Source organism: Tribolium castaneum, chromosome 5 (assembly GCF_031307605.1).
Source record: "Tribolium castaneum strain GA2 chromosome 5, icTriCast1.1, whole genome shotgun sequence".
Classification (NCBI taxonomy): Eukaryota; Metazoa; Arthropoda; class Insecta; order Coleoptera; family Tenebrionidae; genus Tribolium; species Tribolium castaneum.
Window position 1 is genome coordinate 10523514 of NC_087398.1, and position 20762 is coordinate 10544275.

General features: G+C 34.8%; 2 protein-coding genes and 1 long non-coding RNA gene across 4 annotated transcripts; 2 read left to right on the forward strand and 1 right to left on the reverse strand.

Annotated features, from left to right (window-relative positions):
• Positions 1-942: 942 nt before the first annotated feature.
• LOC662542 (probable multidrug resistance-associated protein lethal(2)03659) lies at positions 943-5564 on the forward strand. The gene is made up of 9 exons (XM_008194897.3): positions 943-1193; positions 1242-1475; positions 1524-1954; positions 2006-2162; positions 2213-3734; positions 3783-3933; positions 3980-4210; positions 4264-5213; positions 5264-5564. The coding sequence occupies exons 1-9, from the start codon at positions 1105-1107 to the stop codon at positions 5285-5287; spliced, it is 3789 nt and encodes a 1262-aa protein (XP_008193119.1). The 5' UTR covers positions 943-1104; the 3' UTR covers positions 5288-5564.
• Positions 5565-6960: 1396 nt separating this feature from the next.
• Positions 6961-16577, forward strand: LOC662509 (probable multidrug resistance-associated protein lethal(2)03659). The gene is made up of 9 exons (XM_968600.4): positions 6961-7157; positions 7209-7442; positions 7495-7925; positions 7977-8133; positions 10462-12013; positions 12058-12208; positions 15204-15434; positions 15487-16436; positions 16489-16577. The coding sequence occupies exons 1-9, from the start codon at positions 7069-7071 to the stop codon at positions 16519-16521; spliced, it is 3828 nt and encodes a 1275-aa protein (XP_973693.2). The 5' UTR covers positions 6961-7068; the 3' UTR covers positions 16522-16577.
• Positions 16578-18808: 2231 nt separating this feature from the next.
• Positions 18809-20469, reverse strand: LOC107397942 (uncharacterized). 2 transcript variants are annotated; one of them, XR_001574952.2, is made up of 2 exons: positions 20330-20469; positions 18809-20288 (listed from the first exon to the last, which is right to left on the reverse strand). It is a non-coding gene; the product is annotated as an uncharacterized LOC107397942 (long non-coding RNA). The 2 variants fall into 2 exon arrangements; XR_001574953.2 differs by having other exon boundaries at positions 19719-20278; positions 20330-20465.
• Between the last annotated feature and the right edge of the window lie 293 nt (positions 20470-20762).

Below are 20762 nucleotides of genomic sequence, written 5' to 3' on the forward strand. Positions count from 1 at the left end.
TTTGTTAAAATATTCACTAGATTTTTTGTTAAATTATTCGCTGATATTTCTAGTACATTTGAAATGTTCATGTAGCCGTGGAAATGGTTAAAATTATTTTTTCGTTGGTCAATAAACACTCTCAGATTAAACGAAACTTTATGTCATTCTAAAGCAAACGACGCCTTAAATGACGTTTTCAGTAAAATATATGCAAAAAATTGTTGTTAGTTCCAAAATTGCTTTTATTATTTAAATTTTAAGTTAATTTTTTATTAATTACTTTACACTGCATAACAATTCTAAGCAAAGTTTTCGAAATGACAATAAAAAATAATATCAGTTTAAATTATATTAATTAATTAAATAATCAATTAATTGTATTTAAAAGAAACTGTAGGAAAATTTAAAAAATCAATAAAAACACTTTTAGATACTATAGACTCACCTTGTACCTACTGAGAAACGTTATAAATGCAATTCAAAATATCACTTTTTCGTATTAAAATTGTTAACGCAATTTAATAAATGATAAAAGTTTGAAGACAAATTGTTGCGGGTTTTACAAAACCCGTTACAAAAAAAATTGTTAAGAAATCCTTGTGTTATTTCGATCAATTCGCAATTAAAAGAAATCATAAAATTTGAATTAATAAAGATCTCTGCTTATGTAGTAACAATAAGTGAACTTTTTGCTTCCCTCTTAATTGTTAATACGTCATAACCATTTTCTTGGAACACTTAATGGTCAGGTTTTCAACGCAAATTTAATCAATCTGACAAATTTTTCTTTGCGAAAACATAATTATTACAGATTAGTTTAATTTGTAAACTAATTTAGAATACATTATATCTTCTGACGTAGTTCAGTGTTATTTTGGTAAATTTTTTGGCCAGTAGAGGATTTAATGAGTACGTTTGCAAGGATATTGCGCATCATGACATCATATGACGTTACTTTAAGTGCTTCACACCTGTATTTCAAACATGTAGATAAATAAATTCATTATTGTATTGTTCCGTTTGTTTCCAACAAGCTAGCGATAGAACCGCAGTATCAAACCAGACACTGAACTGTGTACATGTGCGAACTGTTCTAATCAATAATATTTAGTAGTGTCTGAAATGGAGGACAACGAACGCAAAAGTTTGAAAGCCCACACAAAAGTACACCCAAAAGAAAAAGCAAACTTTCTTTCTACTCTGTTCTTTTGGTAAGTTATAAGTAGATCACGGTTACAAAACTGAAATTATGAAACCAGTTGGGCTCTCCCGACCTTCGTCAAGGGCTGGAAGAAGGACCTAGACGAGGATGACCTCTACGGCCCCCTCAAAGCGCACGAGTCCAAAGCCCTAGCCGACAGAATGGGCCTCGTTTGGCTAAAGGAAAAAAACAAACACCGAATTCCTTCATTGGGAAAAGTGATAATCAAAGTGTTTTATCGCGAAATTCTCTTCTACGCCTGTTTCCTCATGATACAGGAGCTGGTTATCAAGTGAGTCCCAAATAAAATTTGTAAGTCGTATTTTAGTCGCATTTTTAGGATGGCGCAACCTTTACTCGTCGGAAAACTCCTCGAATATTACGCCCCCGATCAGCAAAACATGACGAAAAATGTGGCTTACATGTACGCCTCTGCGCTGATTTTTTTCATCTTTTCAAATATTTTCATCCAACATTCGTGCTTTTTGGGAATGCAACACCTCGCCATGAAGATGCAAGTTGCTTGCCGATCGCTCATTTATCGCAAAGCTTTGACGCTGAACAAAAACGCTTTGATGAAAAGCACTGTGGGCCAGATGGTTAATCTAATGTCCAGCGACGTGAGCAAGTTTAGCTACATTTGTTTGCATGTGCACCAAATGATTCTAGCACCGATTCAGACTGTGATTGTTCTGTATCTGCTCTTTTCGACCGTAAACACGGCAGCAATGGTCGGTGTTGGACTGCTCATTGTTTTTATCCCCATACAATGTAAGTAATAATTTCAAAAATTGAAAACTTCTTGTTAGTAAAAATTTTCAGTTTATATGGGCAAACTGACGTCGTTTTATCGCCGCAGAACGGCCCAAAAGACCGACAACCGAATTCGCCTAATGAACGAGATAATCTGCGGCATAAAAATAATAAAAATGTTCACTTGGGAAAAACCGTTTTCGAAACTGGTTGAAATGGCTCGAAGGTGCGTTTTGTACAATTAAGCACCCAAAAACTAACAATTCGTTTTTCCAGATTGGAGCTTCACGAAATTAAAGCAAACTCGTATCTTCGCACGGTTTACCGCTCTGTTAATGCGTGTCTCATTCCTCTGTCGATTTTTTTATGCGTTTTGACCTACGTTTTGAGTGGTAACACCCTCCAAGCGCAGTTTGTGTTTGTTGTAACTTCGTTTTATGGAACGTTACGTCAGACTTTAACGTTACATTTCCCCCGGTGTATTGCTCTCTTGGCGGAAATCAATGTTTCACTCGGACGAATACAAAACTTCCTGCTAGCTGAAGAAACACAAAAAATGAGTAATGAACTGAGGACGGATGATGTGAGGGTTATTTTAACTGAAGCTGGTGTCAAGTGGACTGACTCTTCGGATTATAGTTTGTCCGATGTATCGTTTTCTGTAAATTGTGGCGAATTGGTGGCTGTAATTGGTCGGGTCGGAAGTGGCAAAAGCACCCTTTTGCAAGCGATTCTTCGAGAAATTGATTTATCTAAAGGAGAGTTGGTTGTGAGCGGATCGGTTTCTTACGCTGCGCAAGAACCGTGGATTTTCTCGTCCAGTATCAGACAAAACATACTGTTTGGCGAAAAAATGAATTTCGAAAGGTACAAGGAAGTGGTCAAGGTTTGCGCTTTGGAAAAAGACTTCAACTTGTTTCCTTACGGAGACAGGACTATTGTAGGTGAAAAGGGGGTGATGTTGAGCGGGGGTCAGAAAGCTCGAGTAAGTCTAGCGCGGGCTATCTACAAAGACGCTGATATCTATTTGTTAGATGATCCTCTATCGGCAGTCGACACACACGTGGGAAAGCAACTCTTCGATCAGTGTATTTTGGGTTTTTTGAAAGACAAAGCCCGGATTTTGGTAACACACCAAATCCAATACCTTGGTAAAGTTGACGAGATTTATTTGCTTGACCGGGGACAAGTCACTCTAAGGGGTACTTATGACGAGCTTAAGAAACACAAAGACTTTGCCAAATTGCTCGCCGAAGTCGAGCAAACACCGCACGAAGATTGCGCTCAAGAAAAACATTCTGTTGCGATCGCAGAAACGTCCAAATTACCCACTGAGGTAAAGGAACAGCGCAGTTCGGGCACAATTTCGAAAAAAGTTTATTTGCATTATTTTCGCGCGGGCGATAGTCGCATTTTCCCGTCTTTTGTATTACTTACGTTTGTAGTAACGCAGATTGCATCAAGCTGTGTTGACTATTTCCTCACTTTTTGGGTAAATCTTGAGCAAAAACGGCTCGAAGGCACCGAGACTTTGTTTTTTACAACCAACACTCTTCTGTACATGTATGTGTTCCTAATTGTTTCTCTCACGTTCATGGTTTTAGTGAACTCAGTCTCTTTCGTTAAATTCTCAATGAACACTTGCAAGAAATTGCACGAGAAAATGTTTGCCCAAATATTGAATGCCACGATGAGGTTTTTCAATACAAATCCTTCGGGACGAGTTCTCAATCGTTTTTCGAAAGACACGAGTCTGGTTGATGAAAGTGTGCCGCCGTGTCTATCAGACACCATACATGTAAGCACTTTTAGAAACTGTTGAAATGTTTTGTGATTTTTTTTGTAGGTTGCTTTAAATGTAGTTGCTATAACTATAGTGATCTCATCGGTAAATACATGGATTATAATACCAACAATTCTCATTTTCGGACTGTTCTATGGCTACAAAACTATATTCCTGGCCACTAGCCGAAATTTGAAACGAATCGAAGGGACTGGTAAGTAAAAAACGAAAAGAAAAACAAATTTTTAATTAAATTTTAGCCCGAAGTCCCATGTTTTCACACCTGACGGCTTCACTACAAGGACTAGCAACAATTCGAGCTTTCGACGCTGAAGACGTGTTGCGACACGAGTTCGACAACATCCAGAACCATCACAGCTCGGCTTTGTACATGTACATAGCCTGTAGCCGAACTTTTGCCTTTTGGTTGGACGTAAACTGTGTTATTTATGTCGCAATCGTAATTTTGAGTTTCCTATTTATTGGAACAGGTAGGTGATCAAATAGTTTCGCTCTTTCCTTAATAATAAACTCGACGCTTTAGAAAAATACGGCGGAAATGTTGGTCTTGCCATTACACAGTCAATCGCTTTGACAGGAATGTTGCAAAGAGGGATCCGACAATGGAGCGACTTACAAAACCAAATGACTTCAGTCGAACGCATCTTCGAGTACACTCAAGTGCCCTCTGAGCCAGACCACGGCAAAAAAATCCCGCCTAAAGATTGGCCCTCGGCCGGAAACATCGATTTTAACGACGTTTCAATGAAATATTCTCTCGATGGTCCTTACGTTCTCAAAAATTTGAACTGTCGGATCGCTTCAAGCGAAAAAATCGGGATTGTAGGTAGAACAGGCGCCGGGAAATCGTCCCTAATCTCGGCGTTGTTTCGCCTAGCCTTGACCGAAGGCAAAATCACAATCGACGGTGTCGAAACCAGCGAAATCCCTCTAAATCACTTGCGATCAGCAATTTCGATAATTCCCCAAGAAGCAGTGCTGTTTTCCGGCACTTTGCGCAAAAATCTAGACCCGTTTGATAAATTCAGCGACGAAGAACTGTGGAATGCTTTGGATCAAGTTGAACTAAAGTCAGCCATTTCGGAATTAGCTGCCGGGCTTTCGAGCGCTGTTTCGGAAGAAGGGTCAAATTTTAGTGTTGGAGAGAAACAGCTCTTGTGTCTGGCCAGAGCGATTCTGCACCGAAACAAAATTTTGATTTTAGACGAAGCGACGGCCAATGTTGATTTGCAAACCGATGAGTTGATCCAGAAAACTATAAGGAGGAAGTTTCGGGATTGTACGGTTTTGACGATCGCTCATCGGTTGTTTACTGTCATTGATTCGGACAAAATTCTTGTTTTGGATAATGGGAGTATTGTAGAAATGGACCATCCACATTTACTTTTGCAAAATACCGACGGAGTTTTTTACAATCTGGTCAAACAGACGGGAAGGGCTATGGCGGAAAATTTGACCAAAATGGCCCATGAAGTAAGTATTGTGTCCAGTGAAGGCAAAACTGATTACTTGTTTTTTTTCAGAACTACATGAAACGCATTTCTTGAATGGAAATTATTCTATAATTAGGTGCAACAAGTCATTTAGTTAAATATAGAAAAATTCTATACATTGTTTATTTTTTATCAAAAGATTTAGCTATTTATCACATAGATAAACATGATGCAGCACATAATTTGTTTGAAATGTGAGTACTTGCGTAGGTACCGTTATTATTGTGATGTCGTAACATTTGCACAATATTGAATAAATTGTTATGTAAAAATAATTGTTTTTAACAAAAACTATTATCCTTGAATAAAATAAAGGCCTGGTTCAAAATAATGCAACGTGTTTTTATTTCCTTGACTTCCTTTCCGCAATGTATTGAAGCAGTACAATAATTTTACCAAAATTTGGATTTCGAATTAGGTATACCAAGCCACATAAGAAAAAACATAAATGTTTATCAAAAACAATTTAGTTATTTCTTTATATCTTATTTATAGAAAGTTTCTTTTCCCAAATATTCTTACAGTGATAGTGCCCATAAATTATCACAAAATAAGTAAATAGTTCTAAAATCTTAAACTTAAACATATTTATGAAGGTAGATAAGAGTTTTGTTTTTAATACTTTCATATACACACATACTGCAAAATTCTTACAAGTGCCAAGTATTTACCTACCTATTCTATTCACTCAAGTGTCTTATCGTAATTTTGAAATAAGAATTAAAACACTTCGATGAATTATCAACATTTATGTCATACCATCAGTGACACCTTATCTAGCCAAAAAAACTCGAAACAAGTTCAAGGTAGAAGAAAAAAACGAAAAAGTGAAAAAAAGTATAACAAAAATAAAGAAAAAATTACCCTAAACAGCAATTTATCCAACTTACCACGTGTACCTATATTCTCAAACGAGCTTGGTAAAAATCACCATCATTATTCACGTTTAAATAAGAATAGATATTAAAAACGTACAAAATTAAAACAACAAACAGACTGATACGTTTGTCTATTGCAGTAATTACTAATAACAAAAAGCAACATAATTAAAATAAATATATAAACATTCTTCACAAACTCTTACTTTTCAAAATTCGTCTTAAGTTTCGTTTAGATTTCTTCGAGAACATATTTGCATTGACTATTTTCAAATACATCTAGATATGAAATCTGAAACTCTTCTCATTCTTAGACGTTTCATATATTCATCATTAGATTCTTTCTAGATTTTACTTTATGATTATTTTGTGAAGTGGAGGTATTCAAAATTCAAAATATTTTACACACACTTTTTCTACTCTCCGAATTCTTTTAAATTTTACTTTGCTCTTCTTAAAATTTTGATTATAGTTTCATTTACAATTTTATTAAATTATTCTTTAACATTATTTCGGCATAAAAATTAACATTCTAAAAGCAAAGTTAACTAATTGACTAATTCTAAAAATAGATTTGCTCCAAAAGTATCCTTCTAATGACTCGTATATAGGTATTAACAAAATATTTGCAATCATATTTTCTTAAATCTTTTATTATCTACAAGTAATTTTACAAAATAAGAGATACTCGTATTAACAAACACTCGTACGTATGACATAACTCAAGAGGAAACGATTATCATCATATTTAATGTACACCCGACCGTTATTAAATCGTTTCATTACAAAAATGCGAGTGTAATTTTCATTTCGAGTTTATCGCTTGAAAGATAACGATAAGATAATAGCTTCAATAATAAAAAATTATAAAATGAAATCTCACGTTTCGTTAATCTCGAGTGTGATTGTGCAAGCTGACATAAATATTCAATTTTCAAATTTAAATCACCGCGCAAAATGGAAAGCACCGAAAAAACCATCGATGGGTGCAAGAAGAAGACACACCCGCACAAAAAAGCCAACATTATTTCAAAACTATTCTTCTGGTAACAACTTTTCTATTTTTTATTTTCGTTTTATACAATTTTCCCCCCAAGCTGGCCCTTGCCATTGTTCGTCAAAGGCTTCAGGAAAGACCTCACCGAGGACGACCTATACGGCACTTTGAAAGCACACAAGTCCAACCTTTTGGGCGACAAACTCGAAAAGAAATGGATCAAGGAGACGAATAATCACAGAAACCCGTCCTTGTGGCGAGTTTTATTCCAAGTGTATGGGCTTGAAACCATACTCTATGGAGTTGTTTTACTCATCCAGGAATTAATCGTAAAGTATGAGCTTGTTAGGTGTTTTAGAAACACTGTTAATGGTGTTTTCGATCAGAATGGCTCATCCGATGCTAATAGGCGGGCTTATGGCCTATTACGACCCCAACCAAGTGGAGATCACCAAACAGATGGCCTATTTGTACTCTGCTGGGATCATTGGAATATCATTCTTGAACATAATGATCATGCATTCGTATTTCTTTGGCTTGCAACAGCTCGGGATGAAAATCCGGGTCTCTTGCTGTTCCCTCCTTTACCGGAAGGCTCTCAGACTGAGTAAAAGCAGTCTGATTGATACAACAATAGGACAGACTGTTAATCTCATGTCCAATGATGTGAACCGGTTCGATTTCCTGATAATGCACATACACCACTTGGTGATAGCACCACTGGAAGCCCTGGTTGTGATTTACCTGCTCTACACCACTGTCCATCCGGCAGCGCTTGCAGGAGCGGGCCTTATGGTCATTTTTGTGCCTTTGCAACGTATGAAAGCTAGTAAAAACGTGACAAAATGAGGGAAAACCAGTGTTTTAGTGTATTTGGGCAAACGCACGTCCTTCTACCGGTACAGAACGGCGATAAAAACCGACCAAAGAGTGAGACTTATGAACGAAATCATCACCGGAATACAAGTCATCAAAATGTACACGTGGGAAAAACCGTTCGCCAAACTGGTCGAAATGGCCCGAAAGTAAGTTGCTTTGGGCTACGAAGGACTATAACTTAGGAGACGAGAAAAAAAAACAGGATTTTTTGAACCCAAAAAAAAATAGTACGGCACCGTCTCGGTGTCAAATTGTTCTAAATTAATTTAAATTCAACCAGTTTACTAATTACTTGGAAAAAAATGCAGAAATGTTGAGCTTTGCATTCCCAACAGCCTGAGAAAAACTGAGGACTAAAATTTTCATTATAAAAACGAGAAAAAAATCATTTAAAATTGAAAAATTGCGCTTTGTCCCATATTTTTCAAAACGCTGCGAATATGGTTAAAGATACAAGAAAAATGTTCAGAACAAAGTTCTAGAGAATTAAATTTCCTTTAAAAAAGGCAGCTAAACTATATCTTTATCTTCAACGGTTTAGGCTTTAAAGACGTTCAAAAACGCTCATTTCCTTCATTTTGCCGGTGGTCAAGTAAGGAAAAGCGAATTTATACCCAAACCGTTGAAGATAAAAATATGATGTCGGGGACTTTTTCGCAGCAAATTTAATTCTCTACAACGTCGTTCCTTACACTTTTTTGTATCTTCAACTGTGTTTGCAACGTTTTAATAAACAGGCGACTCGAATCCTCGAAATATTTGACAGCGACGTGTTCGTTTTTAATAGGTCATTTGACTACGAAATAAATTTGTGGGAAATCAGGCGATATAAGCATTAACATGAGATAAGTTTAGGGAAATGTGTCTCTTCGAGCGTTCTAACTAGTAGTAAAGGTGTCAAGATAGGTCCAATTTAGTGGGCAACTGGATCGGAGTAATGCGCCCTTTAAAGGACTGACAAAGTTAAAACGACTCTCACGACATTATCCTGGAAACGAGTGGACAGGCTGGCCATCACAACTTGTAACCAGATCCTGTCCAGAGTTTACAGGAAACGATGGCCGGACCTCGATTACGCCCAGGCCAGCGGTTAATTAAGAGCTCGACCAAATTCTTACTTCTTATTAAGACCAACTTCAGCAAATTGGCTGACACTCAAAACATAATGCAACTTTTATTTCACACGAACGAATTATTTGCAAGGAATATTTTAAGTTTTTTACATAAATTTATATAACTGCAAGATCTCACATTACATTTCAGTTTAGGATGTTTACGAATGCAGACACTTTTAATTTTGTAGATTATTAATGAGTCGTCAAAATGCAAAACTCCCCACGCTGTCATACTTAGAATTTAAAAAAATATTTCAAATTGTATTATTTTTTACAAAATTTATTCTTTAGTACAGAAAAACCATAGATAAGTTTCAAGTTTGGCGCAAAACTCACTGTTCGGTTTTTTACTTCCGGTGCAAAACTAACTCTTTAGGAACCAATTGAAACTTTAGAATGGCGTCAGGTGACTGAATTTTCTTACAGTCACTTCTGAGTTCAAAATATAAAAAGAAATTTTGTTTCAACAATTATGCAAATTTAACCTGCATCTAATAATATTTTGATTGTTTTAATTTATTCCGGTTTGCTTTATTAAGTAGATATTTAGATTATTACAATGATTTACATAAGTCAGATGCGAAAGTCAGTCTTTTTATTTTGTAAAGCTAAATTTCTATTTTATTCAAAAACTATGATTTGTACAGCTTATGACATTCAATTCCAAAAAATTATCGCTTAGAATCTTCGATTTGCTTTCCACCTTATATTTTTGCAAACGCAGCAAATTCGGTTGAAGATACAAAAAAATAAAAGGAACGAGGTTGTAGAAAATTAAATTTTCTACAAAAAAGTCCGCGACACCATAAGTCCATCTTCAACAGTTTAGGTATAAACTAATTTTCCAATATTTGACCACCGGCAAATGAAGAAAATCGATCGCTTGAGCGTCTTTGAATGACTTTGAGGCCTAAATGGTTGAAGACGGAAATATGGTCTCGCGGACTTTTTTAAAGTAAATTAAATTTTCTACAACTTACTTCTAAACATTTTTCTTGTATCTGTAACCGCATTCGCAGCGTCTTGAAAAATATGGGACAGAGTGCAAATTGGTAAAAGTTGAAATTTTTTTAAATATAGTTTAAGACATAATTTTTGCACTATTTTTATCTCCTCTAATTGAGAATTTAATGCTCTAACTGCCTGTATATTTTTATTCGCTTTGTGCTCACCGTTATTTAATTACAACTATTTTTATAAATCTACTGCTCTGAAAACTTATGGTAATGGAACAACTGCGCCTCTGGCGACATTAACGGAACTATCGAGGACGGGGACGTTTTATTTGTACGTCGCTTCCTATCCTAAGTTTTAGATATCCGTACTTTGGGCCCAACTCGTTTTAATCCCTTGTTACAGATTGGAAATCCACCAAATCCGGGCCAGCTCCTACCTCAAAGCGATCAACGTCTCATTTATCATTTTCCTGAACCGGACTTCCATCTACCTCTGCATTCTAACATACGTTCTGACCGGTAACTCGCTAAATGCCGGTTACGTCTACGTTGTTACGTCCTACTACGGCATTTTGCGACAATCCCTGACCATGTTTCTGCCCCGAGGGATCACACTTCTGGCCGAAACCAACGTTTCGGTGAAACGAATCCAGAAATTCCTGTCGTACGATGAGATCAAGCCCCAGGTGAATCACCCAGACCCCGAGAAACCCATCGGCGTTTACATGGAGGACATCAGCGTCAGATGGTCACCAACCACACCGGACTTCACCCTCAGCGGAGTCAACTTCAGTGTGGGTCCCCAGCATCTGGTGGGTGTCGTGGGGCCTGTGGGGAGTGGCAAAACCACCCTCTTGCACGTTATCCTGAAGGAAATCGCTTTGGCGAAGGGCAATCTGGAGATAAGTGGTCGCATCTCGTATGCTGCGCAGGAACCGTGGCTTTTCGCAGCCAGTATCCGGCAGAACATCCTTTTCGGCGAGAAAATGGACCGGGAGAAGTACCAACAAGTGGTGAAAGTGTGCGCGCTGGAGCGGGACTTTTCCATGTTTCCTTACGGGGACCACACGATTGTGGGGGAGCGTGGTGTTATGTTAAGTGGCGGCCAGAAGGCGCGGATCAATTTGGCGAGGGCGGTTTACAAAGACGCTGATATTTACCTGCTTGATGATCCGCTCTCGGCGGTGGACACGCACGTGGGGAAGAGGCTCTTCGAGGATTGCATCTCGGGTTATCTAAGGGAGAAGTGCACGGTTTTGGTCACACACCAGCTGCAGTACCTCCGCAATGTGGACAGGATCTACTTGCTTGAAGGCGGTGCCATCACAGCGAGTGGCACCTTCTCAGAATTGCAAAACTCCGACTCAGAGTTCGTCAAGTTGTTGGAGAAGCTGGTCACTGATGAAGACAAGCACGACAAGCAGGAGGAAACCAGCCAGAAGCTCAAAGCTTTCAAAAGCTTCGATAAGGAGAAGCCGAGCGAAGTTAAGGAGCACCGCAGTGTTGGCACCCTCTCGAAGCGAATCTACTTTTGTTACTTGAAAGCAGCGGGGAATTACTGCTTGTCGGTGTGCATTTTGTTGTTGTTCGTTTTCGCGCAAATGGCGGCAAGTGGGACGGATGTGTTCGTCACGTTTTGGGTCAATCTGGAGCAGGACAGGTCGAGCAACGTGACGAATGTGGTTTCTGCGTTTTTTACACCCGATAACTGCATTTATATACACTCTTCGTTTATAGTTTTTCTCATTGTTGTAACTATAACGCGCTCTTTAAGCTTCTTCAAAGTGTGCATGAGGGCTTCCAGAAATTTGCATAATAACATGTTTTTGAGCATTGTGCATGCGACGATGAGGTTTTTCAATACTAATCCCTCGGGAAGGATTTTGAACAGGTTTTCCAAGGATATGGGGTCCATTGACGAGACGCTTCCACAGTCAATTACCGACACTTTACAGGTAGATGCAGGGAGAGTGTTTGTGTTTTTTTCATGCTTTTCTAGGTCGGTTTGAACGTGTTTTCGATCACAATCGTCTTGTCGACAATCAATCCATGGATTATCATCCCGACTGTCATCATTTTCGCGGTGTTTTACATGTTTAAAGTCATATTTTTGGCCACAAGCAGGAACTTAAAGCGAATGGAAGGAACAAGTAAGTTGAAATAAATTGAAAACGGTCACAAGTCCACAAACAGCCACAATAAAAAATGTAAAAAATTCCAAATTTGGCCGTTTGTCGAAAAAATACTAATTTATATCTTTACGAGGTACTATAATTACACTGTTCAATTTGATACTTTAATTTTTTTCTAAATTTAACTGTAAGGCAACGAAATGTAATACCTAATACAAATTTGGAAACATACGGTAGTTTTAACATAAAACAAATCTTTCTATTATATTCTGAAATTAAAGTATTTAAAAAAATTCGAAACTTTGACGTGATATGCAGAGTGACTCTTAATTATACGATAAACATATTCTTAATAGTATTTATGAAATAAAAAGTTTTAATACAAGTTTTTAGTTGCCAAAATATTGTATAATATAAACATACTACTAAACTATAAAGTTTTGTCGTTTCATAAGCAGAATGATGATTTGTCACTTATTGAAAACACGAAATATTAGGGAGCGGAAATTAGTCCTTTTAACGTGCAATAGTTTAGTCAGTGTCTGTTGTGACATGTGTGTTTTAAAAACAGTTTATTTTTTTCTAGCCACTTTTGTAGATAAACCATTTTTATGTAAAAGCACTCCCGTGACTTAAACTTACCCTGTGCAAAAATGGTGGAGGCGCCGGGTAATTTTAAGTGCCGTCTCATTATTCTATTTCGACTGAAGCCTCTTTTCAAGGTATAACTTTTTAATAAAATATTAAGTAACTATAACAAAATACTCGTACAAACATTGTCATTATTTTGACCAAGCTTAATCTCTACCTCCTTAATTTATTTTCTATTAATGGGAATACGTGCATAATCTGATAAATTAAAAAAATTAAAACTTTTAATACTATTTTCACCACTTTCACACGTTTCTACTAAAATTCAAATGACTTTAAACAATTCTCTTAAAGTTTTTCTTTTTTTCTCAAAAAATAATGTTTTGATGATATTTTAAAATTCACCAGATTATTATCTTCGTAAAAAGAAACTGTTTCTATTCGGATTATCCAAACAATACTGTAATTGAAAAAGCCGTCATTTAACTAAGCCGCTATTATTTAACATTAAGTTTAGGTTGAGTCAGAGTTAGCTAACTCTAAAATAGCGGGCCTTAGGAGCCTAACTAGAATTTGATCAAAATCTGTCTGTGTAACCCTTCAGCGCTTTCGTAAAACTGAGTAATAGTATCAGCAAAAATTTTTAGACGAAACAAACTCTTAGTTTGAAGTCGTTTTTGAAGTCGTATTTTGTCTGAATAAGACATTTTCAGTCGTTTTACATAAGTTTTCTTGTTTCGAAGCAAATAATCGTTCGAAATGAGCTGTTTTCGTCCAAACAATAAAATAAGTTGTTCTTTTGTGTCTGAATATAGAGTTTTCAGTATGTTTTATTCAAGTTTTTTCATTTTAAAGCAAATAATCGTTAGGAATACGCCGCTTTCGTCCAAACTATAACATAATTTGTCTTTTTGTGGCTGAATAAGGCGTTTTCAGTCAATCTTATGTACATTTTCTCGTTTCAAAGCAAAGAATCGTCCGAAATAAACCGCTTTCGTCCAAACTATAAGATAATTTGTCCTTTTGTGCCTGGATAAGGCGTTTTCAATCTGTTTTATATACGTTTCTCGTTTAGAAGCAAATAATCGTTCGGAATAAGGCGTTTTCGTCCAAACTATAACATAATTCTTACTTTTTTGTGCCTAAATAAAGTATTTTCAGTTTGTTTTATGTAAGATTTCTCGTTTCAAAGCAAAGGATCGTCCAAAATAAGCCGTTTTCGTCCAAACTTTTAACATAATTCGTTCTTTTGTGCCTGAATATAGCGTTTTCAGTATGTTTTATATAAGTTTTCTCGTTTTGAAGCAAAGAATCGTTCGGAATAAGACATTTTCGTCCAAACTATAACATAATTTGTTCTTTTATGCCTACATAAGGCGTTTTCAGTCTGTTTTATATGTTTTCTCGTTTCGAAGCAAATAATCGCTCGGAATAAGCCGTTTTAGTCCAAACTATACCATAATTCTTACTTTTTTGTGCCTGAATAAAGTCTTTTCAGTCTGTTTTATGTAAGTTTTTTCGTTTCAAAGCAAAGAATTCTCCGAAATAAACTGTTTTTGTTCAAACTTTTAACATAATTCGTTCTTTGTGCCTGAATATAACATTTTAAGTATGTTTTATATAAGTTTTCTCGTTTCAAAGCAAAGAATCGTCCAAAATAAGCCGTTTTCGTCCAAACTTTTAACATAATTCGTTCTTTTTTGCCTGAATATAGCGTTTTCAGTATGTTTTAAGTAAGTTTTGTTGTTTCGAAGCAAAGAATCGTTCGGAATAAGTCTTTTTCGTCCAAACTATAACATAATTTGTCCTTTTGTGCCTGAATAAGGCATTTTCAGTATGTTTTATATAAGTTTTCTCGTTTCGAAGCAAAGAATCGTTCGAAATAAGGCGTTTTCGTCCAAACTATACCATAATTCTTACTTTTTTGTGCCTGAATAAAATCTTTTCAGTCTGTTTTATGTAAGTTTTTTCGTTTCAAAGCAAAGAATTGTCCGAAATAAGCTGTTTTTGTCCAAACTTTTAACATAATTCATTCTTTTGTGCCTGCATATAGCGTTAAGAGTATGTTTTATTTAAGTTTTCTCGTTTTAAAGCAAAGAATAGTCCGAAATAAGCCGTTTTTGTCTAAACTATAACATAATTAATTCTTTTATGCCAGAATATGGCGTTTTTAATCTTTTTTATCAAGATTTTTTTGCTTTAAACTAAGATTTTCCCAAGGCGAAGTCAAGACACAAATTTATGTAGATAAAATTTTTGCGGACATACCTAAATATTTAATTTTATTTTTACATTTGAATGTTCTTCAAACGTTCACTGTTAGCAATTATATAAGTATTGTTAGTTAAACAATGCTTATTTCTCAAAAGTTATTTTCTGTTTTTTTTTTGAGAAGATAACAAGATCATTTCAAAAATTTCAGCTCGAAGTCCGGTTTTCTCTCACCTATCTCAATCACTACAAGGCCTGTCAACAATCCGAGCTTTCAACGCCCAAGAAACCCTTCGATTAGAATTCGACAATCACCAAGACCTTCACAGCTCCACATATCACATGTTTATCGCCACCAGTCGAACATTTGCATTTTGGTTGGACATCAACTGCATTTTGTACATCAGTATCGTAATCCTTAGTTTTCTCTTCATCGGTGTTGGTACTTAACTAAACCCTACTTGTTTTTTTTTACTTAAAAACCAAAATTTTAGAGTCATACGGTGGAAACGTCGGTTTGGCAATAACCCAATCAATCACACTGACCGGAATGTTGCAATGGGGCATGAGACAGTGGAGCGAGCTCGAAAACCAAATGACTTCGGTGGAACGAGTGATCGAATACACCGAACTTGAGCAAGAATCGGACGAAAAACGCAAAAACGTGCCCGAAACCTGGCCCACAAGTGGAAGAATTGAGTTCCAATCAGTCTTCATGCAGTACTCTCCTGACGATCCCTTTGTTTTGAAAAACCTGACTTTTGTGATCAATTCGAAGGAAAAAATCGGGATTGTTGGGCGAACAGGAGCTGGAAAATCGTCCATCATTTCGGCCCTTTTCCGCCTGGTGCCCACCGAAGGCAATATAATAATCGACGGTGTGGACATTAACGAAATCTCCTTGCACTGCTTGAGGTCCAACATCTCGATCATCCCGCAGGAACCGATCCTTTTTTCGGGGACTTTGCGCAAGAATCTGGACCCCTTCGACGAATACAGTGACGAACAGCTTTGGAAAGCTCTAGACGAGGTTAAGTTGAAAGCCCTCGTTTCGGAACAACCCTCAGGATTGGCGAGCAATGTGTCGGAAGGCGGGTCGAATTTCAGTGTGGGCCAGAGACAGTTGCTTTGCCTTGCCAGAGCGGTTATTCGGAATAACGTCATTCTGGTGCTGGACGAAGCCACGGCGAACGTCGACCCACAAACCGACGAACTGATCCAGAACACGATCAGGAGGAAGTTCAAGGAATGCACCGTCTTGACCATCGCACACAGACTTCATACGGTGATGGATTCGGACAAGATTTTGGTCATGAGTGGAGGACGAGCTGTAGAATTTGATGAGCCGTACTCTCTTTTGCAGAAAACGGACGGAGTGTTTTACGGATTGGTGCAGCAAACGGGGAAAGGAATGGCCGAGAATTTGATGAATATTGCAAACAAGGTGAAGAAATTGTCCAAATAACAATAATAAAACTAACAGGGTTTTATTACAGAATAGAGAATACACCACAGAAACGGATTCATAAATCAATTAAACCCAATTGGACAAACTTGTTTTTGTTAATAAATTATTGTGATCGAACTGGTCGTAGTGTTTTGTGACTGTGAAATATTTCACGATCCTTTTCTGACTTCTGGCTTCCTGTTTCATGATCGCATCCACTTATTGTTTTAATTTGGTGATTTTTCGGTTATCTATCAGAATGTTGTAACTCTAAGAGTAGTTTAAAAAAATGATTAAATTAAGGCTTGGAAAGCTGGAAAAAACCACTTTCAATCAAGTGTTAAAATTTTTGGTTGATTTTTGTTTCGCTCAAAAATGCCTAAATCGACTGAACCAAGCAAAGTTACATCACTTTCGGTTTATTTTTCTAATTTTTAGAAGTTTGACTTGGATAGCAAGTCCCTGGCTCAAAAATGAACTTAATAGAACGAAATAACATCTTATTAAATTTGATTTAGTGTTTCTTTCAGTCAGTTATTGCAAAATTTTCTGATAAAAAAACATAGCCTTTTCCAAAACGTTTTGATCTTTTTTAACGACATTTTATGAATAAATTAATTGTGTTTTTTGTTGACCAATGAACTAAAATACTTAATAATAATTATAAAGCAAAAGTAGTGATGTTTTCAAGCCACTTTTCTACATTTTAGGCCCTTATTTACCAGTACTTGTAGAAAAATAATGTTGTCTTTACTCAAAAACCCACTCAAATTGCTCGAAAATTAATAGAGTGAAGCAGACTAAAATAAATCATATTTTTGATCTAATTTAGTAACTTTCGGTTAGTTTTTTGTAATTAAAAAAAAACTTAGTCCCAAAAACGAAGTTAACAGAGAAAATAACATCACTGTAGATCTGATTCAATGATTTTTTCAGTCAGTTTTTGCAAAAACTTTCGAATAAAAAGAACTTATCTTTTCCAAAAACGTAGTTCAACGTTAAAAAACCAGAAGTAATTTGTTAAATTTGTTTTGGATTATTTTTAACAAAATTTTTGAATTAATTAATTGCGTTTTTCGCTGACCAATAAAGGAAACACTTAATAATAATAAATGTAAACAAAAATAATTATGTTTTCAAGCCAATTTGGTACATTTTCGGCCCTTATTTACCAGTTCATGCAAAGAAAATAATAAAGTCTGTACTCAAAAAACCGCCCAAATTGCTCGAAAAGAGTAAAAATAATTAATAATGTAGATTCAGTTTAATGATCGATCTGGTTTAGCGAAATCATGCAAGAGAAACTGAGCTTTTAATTAAAAAACGTGCAGATAGCCTTGAAAACAAAGTTAATAGAGTGAAGCAGACTAAAATAACATTTTCGATCAAATTTAGTAATTTCCAGTCAGTTTTTTTGCAATTTAAAAAAATTAGTTCCAAAAACGAAGTTAATAGAGAAAAATAGGTTAAAATAACATCAGTGCAGATCTGATTCAGTAATTTTTCAGCCAATTTTTGTAATAATTTTCGAATAAAAACAACTCAGCTTTCCAAAAAACGGGGTTCAACGTTAAAAAACTAAAAGTAATTTGTAAAATTTTTTTACATTATTTTTAACAAAAATTTATAAATTAATTAATTGCGCATTTCGCTGACCAATAATCAAAAACACATAATAATAATAATAATAATAACAATAATAATAATAATAATAATAATAATAATAATAATAATAATAATAATAATAATAATAATAATAATAATAATAATAATAATAATAATAATAATAATAATAGTAATAATAAATGTAAAGCAAAAATAATGATGTTTCCAAGCCAGTTTTGTACTATTTGGCCCTTATTTACCAGTTCTTGCGAAGAAAATAACAAAGTCTTTACTCAAAAACCAGCCCAAATTGCTCGAAAAGAGTAAAAATAATTAATAATGTCGATTTAGTTTAATGATTTGTCGCTATGGTTTAGCGAAATCATGTAAAAAATGAGATTTTAATTTAAAAACGTGCAGAAAACCTTGAAAAATATAAACAAACCCATATCCTATAAATTTTGACTTTCACACGAAGTTCGATAAGATAATGCAAAATAAATAAATTTTTGATCCAGAAACAAAGTTAATAGAGTGAAGCAGACTAAAATAATATTTTCGATCTAATTTAGGGACTTTCGGTTAGTTTTTTTGCAATTAAAAAAATAATTCCAAAAACGAAGTTAATAGAGAGAATGAGGCTAAAATAATATCACTGTAGATTTGATTCAATGATTTTTTTCAGCCAGTTTTTGCAAAAAATTTTGAATAAAAAGAAATTAGCCTTCCCAAAAACTTGGTTCAACGTTCAAAAAGCGAAAGTAATTTGTTAAATCTGTTTTGGTTTATTTTTAACGAAATTTTATAAGTTAATTAATTATGTTTTTTGCTCACCAATGACCTAATAAATGTAAAGCAAAAGTAACGATGTTTTTTAGCCATTTTTGTACTTCCACGGTTCTTAAGTATATTTACAAGTTCTTACGAAAAAAGAAAGTCTTTACTCAAAAAAAACATAATAATAATAATAATAATAAAATAATGACATCAATTCAGTTTGGAGACTTTTTCGATCTCGTTTAGCAATTATGCAAAAATACTGAACTTTTTATTAAAAAATGTACAGAAAGCCTTAACCTATATTCCATCAATTTCGATTTTTAGACAAAGTTCGTCAAGATAATGCCAAATAAATAAGTTTTTGGTCCAGCAACAAAGTTAATAGAGTGAAGTAGACTAAAAAATATTTTCGATCTGACAGTGATTTTCGGTCATTTTCCACAACTTTTTAAAAAACCTAGCCTCAGTTTGTATAAAAGTAGATAAACATTTAACAGAGAAGAAAATAAAGTATCTATTTTATTTTATTTATGTGTCTTATTATACTATTTGTGTGATTACACTCGTCTGCAACAAAATCCTCCTTTTAATAAAATTTATTATTTGTTTAAAAATATCATAATTTTTCAAAATTCAATGTTCCTTGTGTTTTGTTATGGCATTTTAATTGTTGAATCAGTTGATGCGAAGGTAAAAAACCTGGAAATTATTCAAGATTTTTTTTCTTATAACAATATGAAAAATGCGACATGTCAATATTTTTTTAACTCTTACTTAAATTTCTTTAATGAAAATCTTAGCGCCTTAGCGCAATATCAATAAACAATTATAAAAGATATATTAATATTAAACAAAGATAAGAGACGACAAAACGGAAAATAAGATCGTCAGAAGCAATGATAACAGATTTTTATTAGTTAAAATTGGAAAATATGAAAAGAACAATATACAATAAAAAATGCTATTAATATGCTACTACTTAGTTAAATGTTTTAAATGATTTTTAGTGTTTTGGAACGAATTATAACATACAATATAAATTATAAATAATTACCTATTGTTGTAATTATTAAATAGGTAAATATTTGAGTACAATCAACAATTTATATAAAAACAATTACAAAAAAATATGTGATACATAATTTTAAACAAGTAATTTCCAATCAACTTACTGGTTACTGTTGTAACTAAACCTGCAGATCAAAATCATCAAATCTTGCCACATTACGATTCTAATATTACTTTAACTCTTCAAGAAGTTTCAGTTTTTAGTGAAACTGGTGAAATGGTGAAACTTGCACTGAAACTTTTCAAGCTCACAATACTTATTTCCCCGTTCCGTGGCTAAATAAATTCTGACGACGCCACTGGGTAGATAATTAAAACACTCACCTACTTGCCTAAAACGCAATTTTCACCTACTTTCGCCAAATAAATTTCAATAAAATACTAAGCTACAATAAACTGTTATCAGTGAGAGACAACCTTGAAAGTTGGAATGTTACTTAACGAAACAATGGACTTATAGTAGAGATCCCTGTTTATGTAGTATTGTACTTAAAAATCAGCTTTAATCTCAATGAAGAATGTATACTTGGTTCAAGTCAGTTCGGTTTTAGTGAAAATACAGTTCATAGTTACAGACCACTCGATCACTACTGTACGTATAATCCTGTCTACTCATAAACCAATTTAAATAACCTCGCTCGAACTACGTCATCATTCAATAAACAAAATGATAATTTATCATTTATCTTTCATTCGGCAAAATGTATTGTGACAGACAACAAAAATTGCAACTGATTTATTTATTCGTTTTGATGTATTTTTAGAAGCAAAATACTAAGATTACATCTCTCAGAAAACATGTTTATAAGTATTAATTAATATGTAAATATTAAACATTTATTTGAAATTCAAAATGTAACCACGTGTAAA